The sequence below is a fragment of the Hemitrygon akajei genome, chromosome 14, assembly GCF_048418815.1.
Source record: "Hemitrygon akajei chromosome 14, sHemAka1.3, whole genome shotgun sequence".
In the NCBI taxonomy this organism is placed as follows: Eukaryota; Metazoa; Chordata; class Chondrichthyes; order Myliobatiformes; family Dasyatidae; genus Hemitrygon; species Hemitrygon akajei.
The window spans coordinates 71,432,455-71,453,030 of NC_133137.1; the positions used below are offsets into that span (position 1 = coordinate 71,432,455).

At 40.6% G+C, this 20,576-nt stretch overlaps 1 protein-coding gene across 1 annotated transcript in view; it reads right to left on the reverse strand.

The window, feature by feature from the left end:
* Positions 1-15,255, reverse strand: part of cerk (ceramide kinase) — a 56,331-nt gene extending 41,076 nt beyond the window's left edge. The window contains exons 1-3 of the mRNA XM_073066363.1: positions 14,920-15,255; positions 7,820-7,951; positions 1,803-1,925 (exon numbers count right to left, since the gene is read on the reverse strand). Coding sequence (XP_072922464.1) covers positions 1,803-1,925; positions 7,820-7,951; positions 14,920-15,049 — 385 coding nt within the window. The 5' untranslated portion in view covers positions 15,050-15,255. The remainder of the gene's footprint in view (positions 1-1,802; positions 1,926-7,819; positions 7,952-14,919) is intronic.
* Positions 15,256-20,576: the final 5,321 nt, after the last annotated feature.

Genomic DNA, 20,576 nt, shown 5'->3' on the forward strand with positions numbered 1-20,576 from the left:
CTCATCTCGGCAGTAGAGGAAGCCATGGACTGACATGTCAGAATGGAAATGGGAAGTAGAATTGTAATGGGTAGCCACTGGGAGATCCCACTTTTTCTGGCAGACAGAGCGGAGATGCTCAGCAAAGCAGTCTCCCAATCTACGTCGGGTCTCACTGATATATATGAGGCCACACCAGAAGCACCGGATGCAGTAGATAACCCCAACAGCCTCACAGGTAAAGTGTCACCTCACCCCAGAAGGTCTGTTTGGGGTCCTGAATGGTAGTGAGAGCAGAGGGGTAGGGGCAGGTGTCGCACTTGTTCTGCTTGTAGAAATAAGTACCGAGACGAAGATCAGTGGGGAAAGATGAGTGGACAAGGGAACTGCGCAGAGAGCGATCCATGCAGATAGTGGGGACTGGAGAGGGGAATAAAGATGGAAAGATGTGCTTGGTGGTGGGATCTTGTTGGAGATTGCTGATGTTATGGAGAATTATATGCTGGACACAGGCTAGTAGGTTGGAAGGTGAGGATAAGAGGAACTTTATCCTTGGTGTGGCAGTGGGAGGATGGGGTGAGGGCAGCCATGCGCGCTATGGAAGAAATGCGAGTGAGAGCAGCATTGATGGTGGAGGAAGGGAAACCCCTTTCTTTGAAGGAGGACATGTCAGTAGTTCTGGAGTAAGCCTTATCCCAAGAGCAGATGCAACAGAGATGAATGGATAGAGAAGAGGATGGCATTTTTACAAGGGACAGGGTGGGAAGAGGCATCGTCCAGGTAACTGTGAAAATCAGTGGGTTTATAGAAGATATCAGAAGCTACTGTCTCCAGAGATGAGGACAGAGAGATCGAGGGGGGGGGGGGGGGGGGGAAAGAATCCTTAAAGATTGAAATCTTAATGAGATTTGAACGGCAGAGCCTCTGTATGGGGATAAATGGCCTCCCTTAACCCTTGTTCTTAGGCTCACTGAACTGAATTAACCAATTTTTCACAGTGAAACTCTTGAACAAGTTCAGCCTTGTTGAAAGATTTGTAACTGAAAAGTGACTTTGACATTAAATCAAACTACTACACTGCAGCTCCAGGGTTTCAAACTCAGGTGTTATCTGCTTGGAGTTTGCACTTGTTCCAAGAGCATGTGGATTTCTTCTGGGTGCTTTGGTTTCCTCCTACATTACCATATGGGTAACATATGGCCACAACCAAGTTAGCCAGTGTACCTTATGTTACTCCAGAAAGACAAGTACAAAGCAAAAAGAATGAAAAGGGAAGTTAATGAGCATCTGTAAGAGAACAAGCCACCAGAATACAGGGAAAATAAGGAGTGGAAATAGGACTAATGGGATTGATTCACAGGATCTGGCACAAGGCTCGTGTTGAATAGCTGTCTTCTTTCTAATTAAAAGGTGCAAGGTAACACCACAGCTTCTATGCTGATTTCATTTGAACATTCTACTCTTTACTTTGGTCAGTTGAAAATGTTTGAAGATTGCAATTCAAAATTACAGCTACTCATTTCCTGGTTTGTTGCCTGTAAAAATACTTTTAAGTCTCCCATTAGTTCCCTAAAACCAATAGCAAAATTAAAGCAATGCTAGGGAATGACAATCTGCATCACTAAGACAGATACATCATACACACCACTGAAGGCAGCTTCAAATGCTGTTGAGTGGAAAATCTATGCAGCGTTTACAGTGGAAAAAGTAACATTTCAGATTTAGATAACTTCTGCAAAGCCAAAAGACTGAGTAACTTTACACAATTTGTAAAATAAAAAAGCATTCAACAATTTTATCATTAATCCACTAAAACACAGTACCTTGTAAATCCAACTGTTCCTCAAGAGCTTGTATCCATTGACTACAGAGTTGGTGATCACTGCTGCTAAAGGTTACCTCACTACACAACCAGTGGTGCTCTTTTGATCTCTTCACATGATATACTAAAACATGAACAAAGAAAAATGCTATGATATCACCTGTAGACATTTCAAAACAAGCTGAATGATAATTTTGTACAAATACTTCTGTAACTAGTTAAATCAGGGACCCTTTGGTTTATGGTAGGGATCCATGACATAAAAAAAGGTTGGGGCTCCTGGTTAGACATTTTCAAAACAATGCTAGTAATCAAAATTTCATTTTAAAATTAAAAAAATATTCAATGAAGTCATACTTTTACACAAAAGAAACATGAAACAATATTAACACAGAGGCACAAAGTCTGCAGACATTGGAAACCTGGAGTAACACACAAAATGCTGGAGGAACTCAGCAGGTCAAGTAGTATCTATGGAGGGAAATGGACAGTTAACATTTTAGGCCTAGACCTTTTATCAGGGTAGGTAAGAAAGAAGAGAAAAAAGTTTAAAGGGGAAGAGATTGGAACAAAAGCTGGCGAAGGTGGATTGAGGTGAGGGTGATAGGCAGATGAGGGAGTGATAGTGGGAATGTTACAAACAGGTTGGAGGTGCTAGATGAAATGGCAGAGGGGTAGAATCTGATGGGTGAGGATAGTGGACCATGGGATCAAGGGAAGGAAGAGAGGAGGTGATAAAAGGGAAGAATATATTGGTGATGGGCAGATTGAGAGGGTGAGGGGGGGGGGGGAAGAGGGGAAGATGAAGTGAGGGGACCAGTGGGATAAGGGGATGAAAAACATAACAATGGGGAGTGTGAGTAACCTGAAGTTAGAGAAATCGATGTTCATGTTATCAGGTTGGAGACTACAAAACCAGAATATGCCAAATTGATGTTAGGTAAAGATTAAGTGTGGTTCCTCTATGTCTAGACTCAACTTGGCAATAGAGGCATCAGCAGACAGACATTTTGGTGTGGGAATGGGAAGCGGAATTAAAATGGCTGACCATTGGAAGATCCTGGCTGGCACAGCAGTCTGAATGAAGGTGTGCTCGATAGAGTGATATAACCTTGAGATGTGAACATTTATAATGAGGGAAGATCTTTAACTGAAGTAGCAGCATTCTTATTGGCTTCGCTCTAGTAAACAATTCCAGGAATGCTCAAGTGACCATGATACCGCTGGACAAATCTGGTTTGTCCACTGAAATCACTGGGAAGAAATTGAAAAACAAGTAGACTTTTAAAAATCTAATAAAGTCAGATTGAGTATATTTAAAGGCAACACAAGCGAGTCTGCAGATGCTGGAAATAAATAAAAACTCAAAATGCTGGCAGAACTCAGCAGGCCAGACAGCATCTATGGGAGGAGGTAGTGACAACGTTTCGGGCCGAAAGCCTTCATCAGGAGTGAGGGTTTCAGCCCAAAACGTCGTCACTACCTCCTCCCATAGATGCTGTCTGGCCTGCTGAGTTCTGCCAGCATTTTGTGTTTTTATTTGAGTATATCTAATTGTTTCAAGTATGCACGAATGTTACTAATGGGAAGAATTAAAGAGCTGTGCACAGTTGTGATTGTAAATTGCAGTTGCATTTGAACAGTAAAACTTAGAGATCCAGTCTTACTCAACTTCACAGACGCTATATTAGTTGGGAGTTACTGATATCACATTGTACATACAGTCGGCCCTCCTTATCCGTGGGGGATTAGTTCCGGGACCACCCCCCCCCCCCGCAGATACCAAAAAAACACGGATGATCAAGTCCCTTATTTAACCTGTCTCAGTGCAGTGTACTTTACGACCCAGCAGAGCCCTGGACCTTATTTAAACTGTCTCAGTGCAGTGGACTTTAGGACCCGGCGAAGCTCAGAACCTGCAGTGTTTCTGTTCGCGAAAATAATCACGATCACAATTGGAAAAAAAGCGATCAGAAACAGGTGAAATACTATCAGTCACTGGAAAAGTGTTAGGCTACGTTGGTCAATGATCAGAACAATTTTAAAGGATAAAGTGAGAAAGGCTCTGCCCCAATGAAAGCTACAATTATTACTATGCAACGCAGTGGTTTAATTATTGAAATACATACATTTCTTAAGTGTTTATATGCATAGAAAGGTAAAATATATACTATAAACTAAGACAAACGTTTGACTAACTAACGCTAAATAATAGCGGATGTATCTGTTCCGACTTACTTAGTAAGAGAACTTCTGTTTTTTTTTATCCTGATCCGCGGTAACCTACACCCATCTTCCAGTATACTTTAAAATCACCTCCAGATTACTTATAATACCTAATACAATGTAAATGCTATGTAAATAGCTATTATACTCCATTGTTTAGGGCAGGCATGGGCAAACTACGGCCCGGGGGCCATATGCGGCCCGTTAAGCTTTTTAATCCGGCCCGCAGAACTTGATGAAATTATATTAATAAACCTTGTTAATGTTTTTTCCCCGCAATTCTGGCGTTTTCCCAATAGATGACGCACTCTATATACATTGACCTTTGTTGAGGTGCAGCGTATTATTCCACATTTGCGCTTTACTCTTTGACCTCTCACCCCTTCTGTAAAGATGAGTGGAGCTAAGAAAAGAAAAGTGGATAGAGAATGTCGGGTGTTTAATAAGGAGTGGACAACTAAATATCTTTTTACCGAACGCCGATCAACTGCTGTATGCCTGATATGCAAAGAGACTGTGGCGGTTTTTAAAGAATATAATATCAGCCGTCACTTTGCCACAAAACATGCCAACTATGCTAGCAACCAGTCAACGAAAGAACGGGAAGCTAATGCTCAGAGGTTGGCAGCTAATTTACAGGCTCAACAAAATTTTTTTCACCGTCAAACTGCCATTCATGAGTCAAGTACCAAGGCGAGTTTTATGCTGTCATTCAAATTAGCAAGCCTCTGTCTGAAGGCGAGTTTTTAAAAGAATGTATGGTGGAGACAGCAGGTGTATTGTGTCCGGAGAGCAAAGACAAATTTGAAAAAAATCAGTTATCACGCAGGACAGTGACTCACTGTGTGGAACTGATAGATGAAGATATAACCAGCGACTTAAATAAAAAGGCAGAGTCGTTCACATTATATTCATTAGCACTGGATGAAAGCAACGATGTAAAAGACACTGCTCAGCTCCTCATTTTTATCCGAGGAATTAACAATACTTTTGAAATAACGGAGGAGTTTTTGACAATGGAGTCTCTGAAAGGAAAAACACGGGGAGAGGACTTGTATGACCGGGTGTCTGCTGTCATCGAAAATATGAAGCTCCCTTGGAGTAAACTTATCAACGTCACCACAGATGGATCTCCTAATTTGACAGGGAAAAATGTCGGCCTGCTGAGGAGAATACAGAATAAAGTGAAAGATGAAAATCCTGACCAGGATGTTATTTTCCTTCACGGCATCATCCACCAGGAATCTCTATGTAAATCAGTATTACAGCTGAATCATGTTGTGAATCCTGTCGTAAAACTTGTCAACTTTATACGTGCAAGGGGACTTCAGCACCGTCAGTTCATCACGTTCCTGGAGGAAACTGATGCGGATCACCAGGACCTACTTTATCACTCCCGTGTCCACTGGTTAAGTTTGGGCAAAGTGTTTCAACGAGTATGGGAGCTCAAAGAGGAGATCGGTGCATTTTTGGAGTTACTGAGGAAGGCCGGCAAATTTCCTGAGCTGAGCAACAAAAGCTGGCTTTGTGACTTTGCGTTTGCTGTGGATATATTTTCACACATGAATGAACCGAACGTGAAACTACAGGGGAAGGATCAGTTTGTGCATGACATGTACACAAACGTGAAAGCCTTTAAATCCAAGCTGGCTTTTTTCTCCAGGCAAATTTTGAATAAGTTATTCACTCATTTTCCCACACTAGCCACGCTGGAAGAGGCCGGCGCAAATGTGAAAAAATACAGTGAGTCACTGGATGCGCTGCACAGAGAATTCTGCCGTCGCATTTCTGATTTTGAAAAAATTGACAAGTCACTTCAGTTGGTGGCCTGTCCCCTGTCACAAGATCCTGAAACAGCACCAGAGGAGCTACAGCTGGAACTGATCGACCGTCAGTCTGACCCCGTCTTAAAAGAGAAGTTCAACTCTCTTAAACTGAATGACTTTTATGCTTCACTTGGTAAAGAGGTGTTTCCAAACCTCCGGAGGACGGCACAGAAGATACTGGCGTTGTTCGGCTCGACCTATTTGTGTGAACAGGCGTTCAGCGTCATGAACATCAACAAAGCCAGCCACAGATCCAAGTTAACTGACCAACACCTCAGATCCATCCTGAGAATCGCCACAACAAAACTAAATCCAGACCTTGATGAGCTGGCTAAAAAGGGAGACCAACAACACTGTTCCCACTGAAATTAAAAATAAGTTTCTTCGTTGTGTTATGTAAAAACTGCATTTGAAAATATTTTTTTCAATAAGCCTTACATGTTACGTGTCATTTCTGTTAAGTGATGGACATGAGTAGTGCGCAGGTGCACGTACGTTCTCAAAATAAAAAATGCGCTCCAGATCAAATAACGCGCTCCGCATACTGGCGCGCTGTCACTGTTCTGTCCTTGTGCTGGTCGTTGTTGAGTTTTGGCACAGGGGACAATTGAATAAGAAGGAGCAGGACAAGTAGACCTGCATCTCCTACCGTTTTTGAAATAAAGACAGTCAGGAGGAGAGTGATGATGATAATATCTTGAAGGATAACAGAATTTTCAGTGCTTTAAAATAATAACTGTTACTATTAAAAAAAGCTGTATTTTATTCATTTAATTTTCAGTGTTTTAAAAGTCATTTCAATAAATAGCTAAATACCATGGGACTTCAAAGACAGATATTTTGTTGTAATGCATTTGTTCATTTTCAATTGAAATTAAAGCACATGTTTTCTACATATCCCATGATATTTTATTTTCTCTTATGAGGTGTATTACCAAAACACTCCGTCCATCTGCTCCTGGTCCGGCCCCCCTGTCAAATTTTAGAACCCTTTGTGGCCCACAAGTCAAAAAGTTTGTCCACCCCTGGTTTAGGGAATAATGACAAGAAAAAAAATCTGTACATGCTCAAACAACAAGTGCTGGAGAGAAACTTCTGGGTTTTCCCGATCCACGGTTAATTGAACCTGCGCATGCGGAACCCGTGGACAAGGAGGGCCAACTGTATTTATTACCACTCAAGTATTAACATATCCAACATATCCTTCTGAAGTCAAAGGTTACTTAGTGGTTAAGGGGGTATGCCAGATCATCTCCTATAAGGTGCTTCAAGTTGAAAAAAGTAAACACAATCGGTGCCATATATGCAACTTGCAAATAATTAAAAATGTTAAGCCTGTTTAAAGTTGAAAGCTAAACAAAAATCAAATAATCATTTTCCACTTCACTCTCTTCAACCCACACAAAAAGAAGAATGTTAAGTAGTAAATAGATAAATAAGGGACCAACATCTTTTAAGATTAAGAGTTCGGCATGGACTAGGAGGGCCGGAATGGCCTGTTTCCGTGCTGTGATTGTTATATGGTTATATGGTTATAAATAAAGTGAACAAGATTTTTAAGGCAGATGAGAGATGTGTCACTTTTCTTTATCTATTATCAGGAAAATGGACAAGCTAGGCACAGAGCCAGGGTTACGAAGAGCAAATCTGCAATAAAAATTATGATTGTGAAATTAGGTGGAAGAATGGAATTAAAAATATTAAGTCTTGCAGTACAACTGAATTATCTGGAAGTATTCAACTGTATAATCATTTGTATTGATACAGATGTAACTTCACAGAATCTTGCTTAAAATATTTAAACAGAATGGGAGTCAAAATACAGCAGAAAGTTAATATTAGATTTTTGCCCAGGCCTCGATTTTCAAACAACTCTGTGTACTATCATCGAAGGATTTTCCCCACCTCAAAATGGGAAACAGTAAAACTAGACAATATGTATTGATTGGAATATGGACAGATGTACCTGTGAATGCATGGAACATTTTCTCGTTGGAAACAGAAGGCATTTTTTGCCATTGTCTGCATTCTTTATTTATCACATCTACTTCAGTTTCACGAACAGCGATGATCTCAGGTACAGGCACAGAACATTTTTCTACATGAAAAGAGAGATTACATTTTGTTAACATGTTTTTCTACAATATCATATCATTGTATGATCAAATGTACATCAATTGCAATTAAATTTTGCTGAAATCATTGATTCCTGAACATGCAACAGAGAATCTGCCATTATGGCATCAAAGTCCCGAAGCTACCAGATGATCAGATTTCTACTGTATTTCATGTACTCCATTTAAAGCTGTGGGCCACAAAAAAGTGTTTGATTTCTTCATAATTTTCTGCCATGAAGAAACAACTTCATAACTAAAATTATTGTTATTTTAGTTATATACCCTGAAAGAGGTCCACCATGTTTACGAATAAAAACAAAATAAACTCTGTTCTCATCCTCTCCTTGGCAGATAGACTGCAGGTAGCTGTTTTCTCTAATTAATGGTGCAGGACACTCCAACTGCATTGTTAGGTGTCCAGAAGCTAATAATGCATTTATACCCCACCCATAATTTGGAGAGAAGAAATAAAGGCTCTTCTTGGTAAAGAAATTGCTACCTTGGTTAACATAATGGTTGCTAGCATTGATAGAACTGCAGAGTCTAAAAATACTAAATGGAAACATCAGATTAACAATGTGACAGATGTCAGATTTCAAGGTATATCAGCAATGCCATCAGATAAAGAATGAACTCGAATGATCAATCTGGAACTCAGAATGCCAGGAAACAATGTAAGTACTCTAAGTGAAAATACATAAAACTTGGAAGTGGTGACAGAATATAAAAACCACTCCAAAGGCAACTGAGGCAATTCAGTTCGAGTGAATGTCGTGGGCTACCCTCAGTCCGTCCACATTGGTTCCCTTGTTTACTGTTCGTACTCAACTGGAACTCTCAGTATTTTTAAACTCCAAGGTGAACATTAACCCAAATCTGATGAAAGGTTATGGAAGTGAAATATTAACTCTCTCCATGCATGCTGCTTATGATACGGAGTACAGTAAGTTCCGGTCAACTGGGACACATTAGGACCTGTATAATTTGGCCCATATATTGTCTCAATTAGCCAAAATTTCATGGATATAGTTAAGAAGGTATAAAAGACAAACTACTGTTTAACTGAGTAACAAATTATGTATTTAAATGAAATGCAGAGCAAATTAGAACACTATCACTGCTACTACTATAGTACTATAAAATTGTATTAGTTCCGAATAGCTATCGATGAAGGAATTCATCCAATGAACGGCGACACATTTTTTTTTTGATAATTGTCCAATTGGGGAGGGGGGAGAAATCAACCCAGACTCCTATTATAGGTAATGGAGTGCCTTTATACAATGATTGCATCCTCCAAACCTTCATTTTCATTCTAACATTCAAGTTGATTGTCAAAACCTTCAAATTCTTCCTAATTTACAGTAATGAAATAATTTCTATTTCATTCCCGACCATTTCTGCCTTTTCGAGGATCGAATGGTTGAACCTGCAGTGTGCAAATCAATTCTAAATTGTCTTACTGCCTATTACTTGCCAAATATCAGTGACAGGAATTACTACTTTTTGAACACAAACACACACAACTGACATTTAATAACTGTTCACTTTAAGCACAGTGTAGTATCTAACAGCCACACAAGTGTATGAAACTGATCGTTAGGAACTGTTCAGCAAGTCTCCTGTCTCAATTAAGCAGCACAATGTCCCAAATAAACAAAGGGAATCCTGGCTATTTTCTCATTAGTTTTTGTTCTTTAAGAGTTGTCTCAAATAAGCAGTTGCCCTGACTAACCAAAGGCCCACTTAATCAAAATTCACTGCATTTTTAACATTTTCAGTTTCAATTTACAATTTCCACAATAAAAAGAGCATTTTGCTAAATCATTATTCTTCAATCTGTTCTCTACCTGAGAGTAACTAGTATGTAATGAACTTAGTTATTTAATTTCTTCTCATTAATGAATGCAAACACATTGCAGGGGTGAGTTGTGCAACATGCTACTGTACTAATCAAAAATTCTGAAAGCACAAATGACTAAACAGTTCAATCATGGTCTTTTTGGACAGCAAAAACAACTGTTGATAGAACATCCAAAAAAACCAAAGGGATCAGTCTTCACCCAAACATGCCAGACTCTTCCAATCCAATCTATTCAATCCCATCTCTGCTCTACATCTGCAGCCATATTTACTACATTTCAGTCCTGATATCTATTCAAGCCCACATGACTGCTTCCACACCCTTGCAGGCAGCAAGTCCCAGATCATAGTTTGTAAAGAGCAGAACAGTAGAGAATAAAATTGCAGTCAAAATCTGCTGACATTTGCATAATGGTATACTAGAACTGCAAAAACTAAATGTAAGCCTTTTGCTAAGCATCCTACGTTACACCAGTAACAATATACATCAGGCATCATCATAGAGGACATTATATCATTGCAAGTATTGTTTACGATGGCGCTGCTGATGCCCAGCAACTACTTATCATTGGCAAAATACATTACAAAGAAAACTACTAAACATCTTATTAATAACATTCACTGCTAACAAAGGAGAGGCATGCAGAGGTGAATTGAGGTGCTTAGAAGTCAAGGCGGAGGTGGCAAAAGGTGAAGGCGAGGAAAGTCCTGAAGTCCGATCGATACAAGTGCTGAATCAAATTGGAAAACTCAGTTACGGGCCAAACCTTGGTGTCAGGGTCCAGGCCCCAGAGATGTACAAGAGCGAGGAATAATTTTAAGTGATGGGCCAAACTGAAGAGGTCAGGGTGTTGGGACTGGAGGTGGAAGACGGGCCTTTTCTACTCACTGCTCTTAGCCTTGTGCAGAACCATAGCTCTGGCTTGCTGTGACTGCAGTGATGCTTAGCTTCATGTCTGTGGTCCCGCGATATTTACTCAGTTCTGTGATGAACTACGGCTGTGGCGTGCTCCAGCTGCAGTGAGGCTAGCTCCATGTGTTTTGGAAAACTTCAGTTCTGAATACTATTTGCATATTGTCTACACTATTTTTTTCCTCTCTCTGAAGATTGGGTGGGTTGACAGTCTTTTTTTAAAAAAACGTGCCTTTTGGGGGTTCTTTGTTTTGTGGCATCCTGTGAGCAGATGAATCTCAAGGTTGTTTAATGTACACATACTTTGATAATAAATACTTTGAACTCCCTCCCAAAATAAACCTCCTTTACTACGGAAAATATTAAAAGCCATTTTTACAACAGGGAATATAATTAAAATACTTAGACCACTACAATACTTCTTACTGATAATAGCTACTTAGTCTCAATAAGCATTCCAAGGAATAACTGAATAATAGAACATCAAAGGCCAGTTAAAAAAAAAAAACAGGTTGCCCACAATATTTTAACCAATAAATACTTTAAATAAGTGAATTATAAACTTATAGTCCTTTAACATCTTTGGACTATTTTTACTGTGCCCATGGTCTGTTTTTAAAAAAATCAATTATGCTATTGTTTGCACTGTTGTTAACTATGTGGTTTTGTACAGGTCTTGTATCTTTAGTTTTTGGTCTTGTTTTGTCTGGTGGATTTGGAGCTCCTTTCCAGGAAACGCGCTAAGACAGTAGCGCAATATTAATACGCAGCAGCTTCTCCGGACTCTGGATTGGGGATTGCCAAATGTTATGTGGATTTTCTGGTGTAGTCTGTTTTGTCATATGCTTTTGTGATATCATTCTGGAGACACATTGTCTCATTTTTTAACTGCATTGCATCTGTGGTTTGTAAATGACAATAAACTGAAATTGGAATCTGATTAGTCAGTTTAACCACTGTTTTCATTTATGCAGAAAAAATAAATGGAGCTACTATCTAAAAACTTGCCAACTAAAACAAGCTACCGGTAATAAAGATGCAAGCTTCTTGTGAAAATGTTGGTTGAGGGAATCAAAATTGTTATAAGCATTGGAGATAACTCCTTGCTCTATTTCTTGTAAGGAAGCCTTAGGATATTTTGCATCCACTGGGAAAGCAAACAATCTCTATTTAATGTCATGCAAAATATGGCAACGTTTCAAGTGCATCAAACATGCATAGTGAATTAGCCGAGTTTTTGAAAGAGTCTCCTCCAAGATGATCACAAACTTGTTGTGTTTTGGAGGCTTGCATGTCTCAATGGTCTAGAGAGCTACAGTCAGGGTTTAAACTTTGGCTCTTGGTCAGGTCACCCAAGCCAAACAGGTCAAAGGTTAGAGGGCAGATCCCCATACCTTCCAAGTTCTGGGGATCAGTTCAAGTCTAACAACTCCAACTGGTAAAACAAAATTGTTATGGAAACAGCAATGTAGAATTTTTCTACATCTGAGTGCGACAGTATTCCTGAGTCTCCACCCGGGAATTGCATGACTGACAGTGAAAACCAAGAGGAAACTGCTTGCATGACGAAGGATGCTCTGAAAACCACCAAAGATGGAGGACCTTCACTGCTGCCCGTAACACCAGTGGTGTAATGGGCAGCAATTTGATAGAGACTCTAGAACGGGCATTTAAATGTCCTACTGGGCAAAAATATGCTTAACTGTGCTACAGCTGACAAAAGGTATTTCACAATATCTTACAACCAGAATGTCTGTTCTTTACCTGCATAGAAACTATAATGCATCTACTATGTACAAAATCGACTGTGGGATACCTTAAACCTGAAATAGGGGAAAAGTTTATTAATCTCACAAAAACATTAATTCATAGAAAAGTAATAAATCAAAATGTTTTCATAATCATGTTTATTCAGGCAAGTGTTCTGTCAAGTGCAGTACATGTTCTAGTTTAGTGCAGAAGTATAGCTTGTATGTATTGCAGGAAGATTTCACTTACCCAAATTTATGGGACCAATAAAATAATTTACTGTATTGTTTAATAGATTTAGTGCCTTAATAATTGTGTTCACCAGGGGCAGGTGGTGAACAGGACACCAAGCTGCAGCAGTTTTTTGCCCACATTCCATGAAGGCTTATTGCAAATCATTGTACATGGCTAAAATATGTTTGTAAAAGTAATTGCTTCAAACTACACAATGTAAATAACGCAAAGTAGTTGCCTTTTTGTAACATTTTTATTATTATTATAATTGATCTTCATAAAACTTAACCAGACAATGTGCTGACAAAAGTAGATTGATAAACTGAATATTTAAACTCTTGTGATGTACTTGGGCCAGTCAGTACCCAAACACCAGAAGCATTCATCAACTCCACAAGTCACATTGCAATGATTTGCCTGGGTTACTACACTTCCCAATGCCACAACTTCAATCCAGTGGGAATACCACTGTCAGCAAATTCCCCTTCAAGATGCACACCATCTTGAAATAGAAATGCTATCCTGACTTTGCTAGTGGATTTATTTAAATCCTGGAATTTCCTATCTACATTTTCAAACCAATAAATGCCAGAGCATTCTAGATTTAAGTTGGATAAACATTCTAGTTCTTCTATCTAAGATTGGAATTAATGTCAGGACATGATAATGCATACTTAGAAATGTCACCAATTTATTTCAGTGGATTAAAGAGAATATATTTCTGAATAAAACTTGCACCTTGCAAATAACTGCAGAACAAATGAAGTGAATTCAAGCAGATTAGTTGTGGAAATATGATGTGAATTCCTGCAGTAAATTATGGCCAAAACAGGTAGTTCTCCTTCATTTCAAATGTTTACTTCTTTAAAAGAAAATATATTTATATTTCTTTTCTCCTTGTCCCTCTCTCTCCCACCCAGCCATACACAAAATATTGACCTGACAATTTATTTTTTCAGGCAGAGACTTACTTCTCAGTGGTTTGCTACTTCCACGTTACACCTCTCCATTAGTTACTTGAGACAATAATGCACCACTTTACATAAAGTGTCTGGAAAACAAATCTAGGGCCTTAATGGATTAAATGGTCCAGTATGCTGAATTACTGAGAGAGCTTTTAGTCTCTTCCTGAGTAGAAACTGATGTTCATCCAAATTAGTCAACATTAAAATATTTTGTATAAAACATTTTAAGGTCATGAAATACAATTTAAAAACTAAAAAAGTTCAGCTTTCATTTACTACACATTTATACCAACATGAAATCAAAATCTCCTTATGCTCAAGCAATATATACAGATCAAATGGCAACCATTCAGAGCCAAACATATTCTGATATTTAAAACATTTATTTTTATCTACTGGCTTTGATCATTGGCAACGCTTCATAATTTAGGGGATGAAAAATACAGTGTTAGGTGTACTTGGTAGATCAAAGAGTTAATTATCTCGTTTTTATTTATAATCATTAATCTGCTTTTCAAAGTGTGGAAAGCTATGCAGACAGCATGGGAAGCTAAAACAAAGGGAAACATGAAAGAGCATTTTAGATTGAATCAATGCATTGTTTAGTGGAATACTTTGGAAATTAATGCAAACAAATGTAGAAAATACAGCTGATATTTGCACTGACGTGAACTTTCTTTGAAGCACCTAAAGTTTCCTAAACTGTTATCCAAGTGTACAATGAGAACAAAAGCAACTGTGAAGTGTCATTTTGGGTTCACGAGCACTGCAGCCAAAAAAATGCAAATGAGGCAGAAGCAGGAGGAAGTTCGAGCGTACTGAAGTTCATGGAATAAAGTCCATTTATATTTATTGCCCACTATAAAACATCAACTTTACTGCTTGATGATGGGGATGATGGGGATTTTGGGGCTTAACACTTAACTACAGGACATTCTAGGCATCTCCATCCATTTTTGTTTGTTTTCCACAGAAAGTTGACATGGAGTTTCAGCCGATTTTCCCGCTTCCCACCGGCCTCCCGGTCGCTTGCACTGAGTAATAAAATGAAACGCTACTTATTTTGATTAAAAACAAGTCGTCGACAGCAAACTGGCTTTCCCCACGCCCCAAACCTTCCCAACCGAGTAACAGCTGCTCAATGTTCCCCTGCCGTCCCGTCGCCGACAGGCACCGATACCTACACGGGTTGGACCTCAAAAGGCATCGACGGCTGATGACTCACCTCCTCCCGCTGACGAAGGCTTCCTCGGCCGCAGCGGCTGCCAGGAGAACACGGACTTGGTTAAGGTGACTTGGAATGGTCGGTCACTGACCAACAAGTGCGAGAGCAGCAGCGGGGGGCACCCATCCATGGCTCGCCGGCAACGATCGTCGCAGTTTACGACCGATGGCAGTGATCTTATGGAGGGGGTGCGAAGCACCGGCTTGCTTTCACTGTCAAGAAGCGATCATCGCGAAACTGATTCCGCCGTCGCTCCCATTGCCCTCAAGCCGTTCTTCTAGCGGTTTTCCACACCGTCCTCCCCAGCGCCGTTGGATGACGGCCTTACGTCATCACGCAAACCCGTAAATGAGCGCGCTTGCTTAACTGCCTTCAGAGGCAGTTGATTTGGAGGCGGGGCTTGTGCTGGAGGCGGGACTTATGCTGGGGCGGGACGTGCTTGGGGCGGGGCTTGTGCTGGAGGCGGGGCCTGTGCTGGGGCGGGACGTGCTTGGGGCGGGACTTGTGCTGGAGGCGGGGCCTGTGCTGGGGCGCGGCTTGAACTGAAGGCGAGTCTGATCCTCAAACAACCTTGGAGGTAGAACTGGAGGCTGCCCGAATCCCAGTTAAGTTGAGGTCTCTTGATAAGAGGCGGATTGCAATGTGGGTAATATATCAGCTGATAGAAAGTTTATTTTACAGTCAAAGATACGCTAACCACCATCATTTATGTCTACTTGTTACTGAGTGCAGCTTCTATCTTAAAGTTCAGCAGGTCAGGCAGCATCTGTGGAGAGAAGACAGAATCATTGAAAGCTCCAGAAAACTACTCTGGCAAGTCACGAATAGTCTCCATACCAGCCCTCCTCCTTCACCCAGCTCTGGATTTGCAACACTCCACTCACTGAGGACCAGCACCAATATTGAAATTGTTGTAGTGGTTTGGTGAAATGGCATTTATATGTCAAGAATGAATATCAGTTTTAAGATACCAACTCATTACCTTTCTCTGAACCATGACCCCAACAATGAACATAAGGCTGTTGTCTTCCAGAGAGTCTTTGAATTCATTTTTTTCTCATCTTTTTCTGCCACGTCCTCAAACATACCTTTTCTCCCACCACCCCAAGATTTACAATACTGTCTCAATGGATCTATTCTGTTGTGCTACATAACTACATCAGTGAAGAAGAGGCTACATCGGGAGCACTGGACACGATAGACATCTCTAGCAAATTCGCTGGTGAACTGTTGCCTCACTTGGAAGGACTATTTGTGGCCCTGAATGGAGGTGAACGGGCAGGTGTTGCACTGGGACCACCTGCAGGGATAAGTGCTGGGGAGTGGGGTTGGTGAGTAGGGATGAATGGATGTGGGAATGATAGAGGAACGATCCCTGCAGAAAGCAAAGTGAGTGGGTGAGGTGAAGATGTATATGTAGGTAGTATTCCTTTGGAGATGGTGAAGTTGTGGAGGATGATGTGTTGGAAAGGAAGCCCCCTCCCTAAACTGGTACAACTGGTATGTTGATGACAACATTAGCTTGATTCACGAATTTGGCAGCTCCAAATTCGATATGTCGCCTGAATAGTCGTGGTCTCTGTCTGATCCAGACAGCTCATTTATTCTCTCCATCTTTTCCATCTCTGCAATTTAACATATTTCCTCAGTGTAGCTGATCCAATGGAGGAAATGAAATGTTAATTCTAGTTCTCTGTCTTGCTCGGTATTTACATCACTTTTTGTAACAATCATTTACCTTTGTTGATAAAAGCTATTGTATGCAATTATGGTCCCCCAATTACAGGAAGGATGTCGAGGATTTGGGGAGTGCAGAAGCTGCTGCTGGATGAGGCCACACTTCACCAGTGAATCTGCTAGAGTTGTCTATTGTGTTCAATGCTCCCGAGGCGGTCTCCTGTACATTGGCGAGACCCGCCAATGAGGAAATGTCTCAGCCCAAAATGTCAACTATTTATTCATTTCCATTTACTTCCATCTATGAGAAGACAGTGGACAAACTTGGGTTGTTTTCTCTGGAGCAGCAGAGACTGGGTGGAGATTTCATGGAGGTTTATAGGATTATGAATGGCATCAATTGAGCAGATAGGCAGAATCTTTTTCCCAGGTTTGAAATGTCTAACACCAGAGGGTATGCACTTAAGGGTATCAACATCTCTGAAGATCTATCCTGGGGTCAACATATTGATACAATTATGAAGAAGGCGTGTCAGTGGCTATATTTCATTAGGAATTTGAGATTTGGAATGTCATCAAAAAGTCTAGCAAGTATCTACAGATGTACCATAAGGAAGAATTAGTACACATGACTGGAAAAAAAACTGCAGAGAGCTGTAAACTCACCAGTTCCAATATTGGCACTAGCGACCCCACCACTGAGGACAATTTCTTTCGGTGATGCCTCAAGAAGTTGGCATCCAACATTAAGGGCCTTCACCATCCAGCACATGCTCCTTTCTCATTATACCATCAAGGAGGAGGTACTGGAGCCTGAAGACACACACTCAATGTTTTAGGAACGGCTGCTTCCCTTCTGCCATCAGATTTCTGAATGGACCACGAATCCATGTACACTACTTCACTTTTTGCCCTCTTTTTACACAGCTTATTTATTTAAAAAAATATTTCTTATTGTAAATTATAGTAATTATTTTGTATTGTACGTATTGCTGCTGCAAAACAACAAATTTCACAACATATGTTAGTGATAATAAACCTAGTCCTGATTTTGATTCTGATAACCAGACTTCTATTAAGCTGCAACATTACCTCATGGCCTCACTAGTGGGCGTTCTAGTGACACACCCTGTTCCTTCTTAACCACCCTACAATCTGTTCAGCAATTTTGAGAAATCTATGGATGTTGTCTCAAGATCCCTTTGTTTTTCCAGACTGCTAAGAATCCTGCCATTAACCCTGTTATCTGCCTTTGACCTTCCAAAGTCCAGTTCTGCATCCTGCCAATATCTGTTGTAACCTTTGACAACCTTTTGCACTGTCCACATCACCACCAACCTTCAAGTAATTACTAACCTTCTCTGTAAAAAGCCTGCTGTACCTCTGGCTTTCTCCTCCCCCCATACTTTCTGTCAGTCGCCTTAAAATTTTGCCCTCCCATATTAGCCATTGCCCTCCTTATTAACCCACCCTTCCACGTCATCATCCGTCATTTGTAAAATTCACGAAGAGAGGGTGTCTTGAAACAGATCACTGCAGAACACCACCAGTCATGGTACTCATGCAGGCAGAGTACCTTCTATCTACGACAGCCTTCTGCCTTCTGTGGGCAAGTCAATTCTGAATCTGCCAGCCAACTTTCTATGGATCCCACGCCTCCTGATTTTCTGAATGAGGCTACCATGGAGAATCTTGTCAAACGGTGTACAATAAAATCCATATACACTACATCCACTGCTCTACTTCATCAAATTGTTTCGTCACTCCATTGAAGTATTCACTCAGGCTCATGAGGCACGACCTGCCCAATGCTGACTATCCCTGTTCAGACTATACATCCCAAATGCTGGTAAATCATGTCTCTAGGATTCCTCTCAAATATTTTTTCCACCACTGATAAAAGACTCACCAAACTAATTCCCAGGATTACCCCCATTATCTTTCTTGAACAGAGGAATAACATTGGCCATCCTCTGGTCTTCTGGCATGACTCCTGTGGCCAGTGAGGATGCAAGATCAAGCTCTTCCCTCGATTTCTGTAATAGCCTGTGGGAAATCCCATCCAGAATAGGGAACTTATCTATCTGAATGTTGTAGAAAAGTTCCAGCACATCCTCTATCTTAACGTCAACATGTTCCAGCATGTTCTACACTGTCTTCACAAGTGTTAGCATCCCTCTCACTGGTGAATACTGAAGCAGAGTATTCATTAAGGACTTCACCTACTTCCAGGCACAGTTGGCCTTTTTTGTTCCTGATTGGTCACTCTAATTATTCTCCTGTTCTTCATGTATATGTAGAACACCTTAGGATTTTCCTTAATCCTACTCAGCATGGCTTTCTCATGTCCTTTTCTATTTCTCCTAAATCCCTTCTTAAGCTCCTTTTTAGAGCCCTGTTTGATCCTTGCTTCATAAACCTTTAGTACTCTTACTTCTTCCTCATGAGGAGGTTCAATGAGCTGATTGTCCTGCTCCTGCTTCTGATTTGTATCTTCTTATGTTCAAGACCCATTTACGACATTAATTAGAATTGATGTATACTGTGAGAATCTGTGGACTAGAATGAGATGAGTGAACCTCATTAGACCACATAGACCATGAAGCTCTCACCGCTTAAATAGATACCTCTCCTCTCTGTTTCTCATAACCCTCAGCCTACAGACTAAACATCCATGTAGCTTTGCTGTAAAATTGTGTGGATAGTCTGAGGCTTTTTCCCAGGGCTGAAATGGCTACCACAAGAGGGCAGAGGTTTAAGGTGTTTGGGAGTAGGTACAGAGGAGATGTCAGGGGTAAGTTTTTTGTGCAGAGTGTAAGTGCGTGGAATGGGTTGCCGGCAATGGTGGTGGAGGCAGATATAATAGGGTCTTTTAAGAGACTTTTGGATAGGTACATGAAGCTTAGAAAAATAGAGGGCTATGGGTAACCCTAGTAATTTCTAAGGTAGGGAAATGTTTGGTACAACTTTGTGGGCCGAAGGGCCTGCATTGTGCTGTAGGTTTTCTCTGTTTCTATGTAAAATATGTTTAATAAATTGTCTTAACAGTTTTGTGAACTGAAGAATGCAGAGGTTTACAATCCTCCAAGAGAAGAATTTCATCCCTGTCACCATCTTAAATGGATGATTTCTTAACTACGTTTGCTCTCTAGTTATAGATTCTCTCATGAGATGAAACATTTCATTGCCATCTATAGTATCCTGTAGTGCATGCTCAAAATGTTAAGTTTCAAAACGATCACCTCTGAAAGTAGCTGCACAGGTTGATAGGGTGGTATTGAAGTCAGTTCAGATTAGCCACAACTTCTCCTCCACTATTTCCCTCAGCACAAGCACACTACAAGGCTGTTTGCTTAGCCCCCTGCTCTACTTGCTTTGTGCTTATGACTGTGTGGCTAAGCATAGCTCCAATGCCATATTTAAGTATGCTGACAACACCACAATCATAGGCCAAAACGAAGCTGGTAACGAATATGCATATGGGGGGCAATTGAAAATCTGGCTGTGTGGGTGCCACAACGACAACCTCTAACTCAATGTCAGCAAGACCAAGAAGCTGATTATTGACTTTAGGAGGAGGAAGCCAGAGGTCCGTGAGCCGGTCCTCATCAGCAGTTCAGAGGTGGAGAGGTTCAGCAACTTTAAATGCTTTGGTGTTATCATTTCAGAGGATCTGTCCTGGATCCGGCATATAAATGGCATTACAAAGAAAGCACAGGTTTCCGCAGGATGCTCTAGTCTCCTCCCACATTCCAAAGGTATACTGGTTGGTGGGTTAATTGGTCATTATAAATTGTCCCATGATTAGTCCAGGTTGCAATAGGGGTTGCAGGTGGCATTACTTGAAGGGTCTGTTTTGTGCTTTATCGCAATAATATGATAAATAAATTAGCACAGTATCATAGAAATTTACTGGATAGGCAGAGAATTCAGAAGGGTTTCGGCGCAAAATATTGACTGCACTCTTTTCCATCAATGCT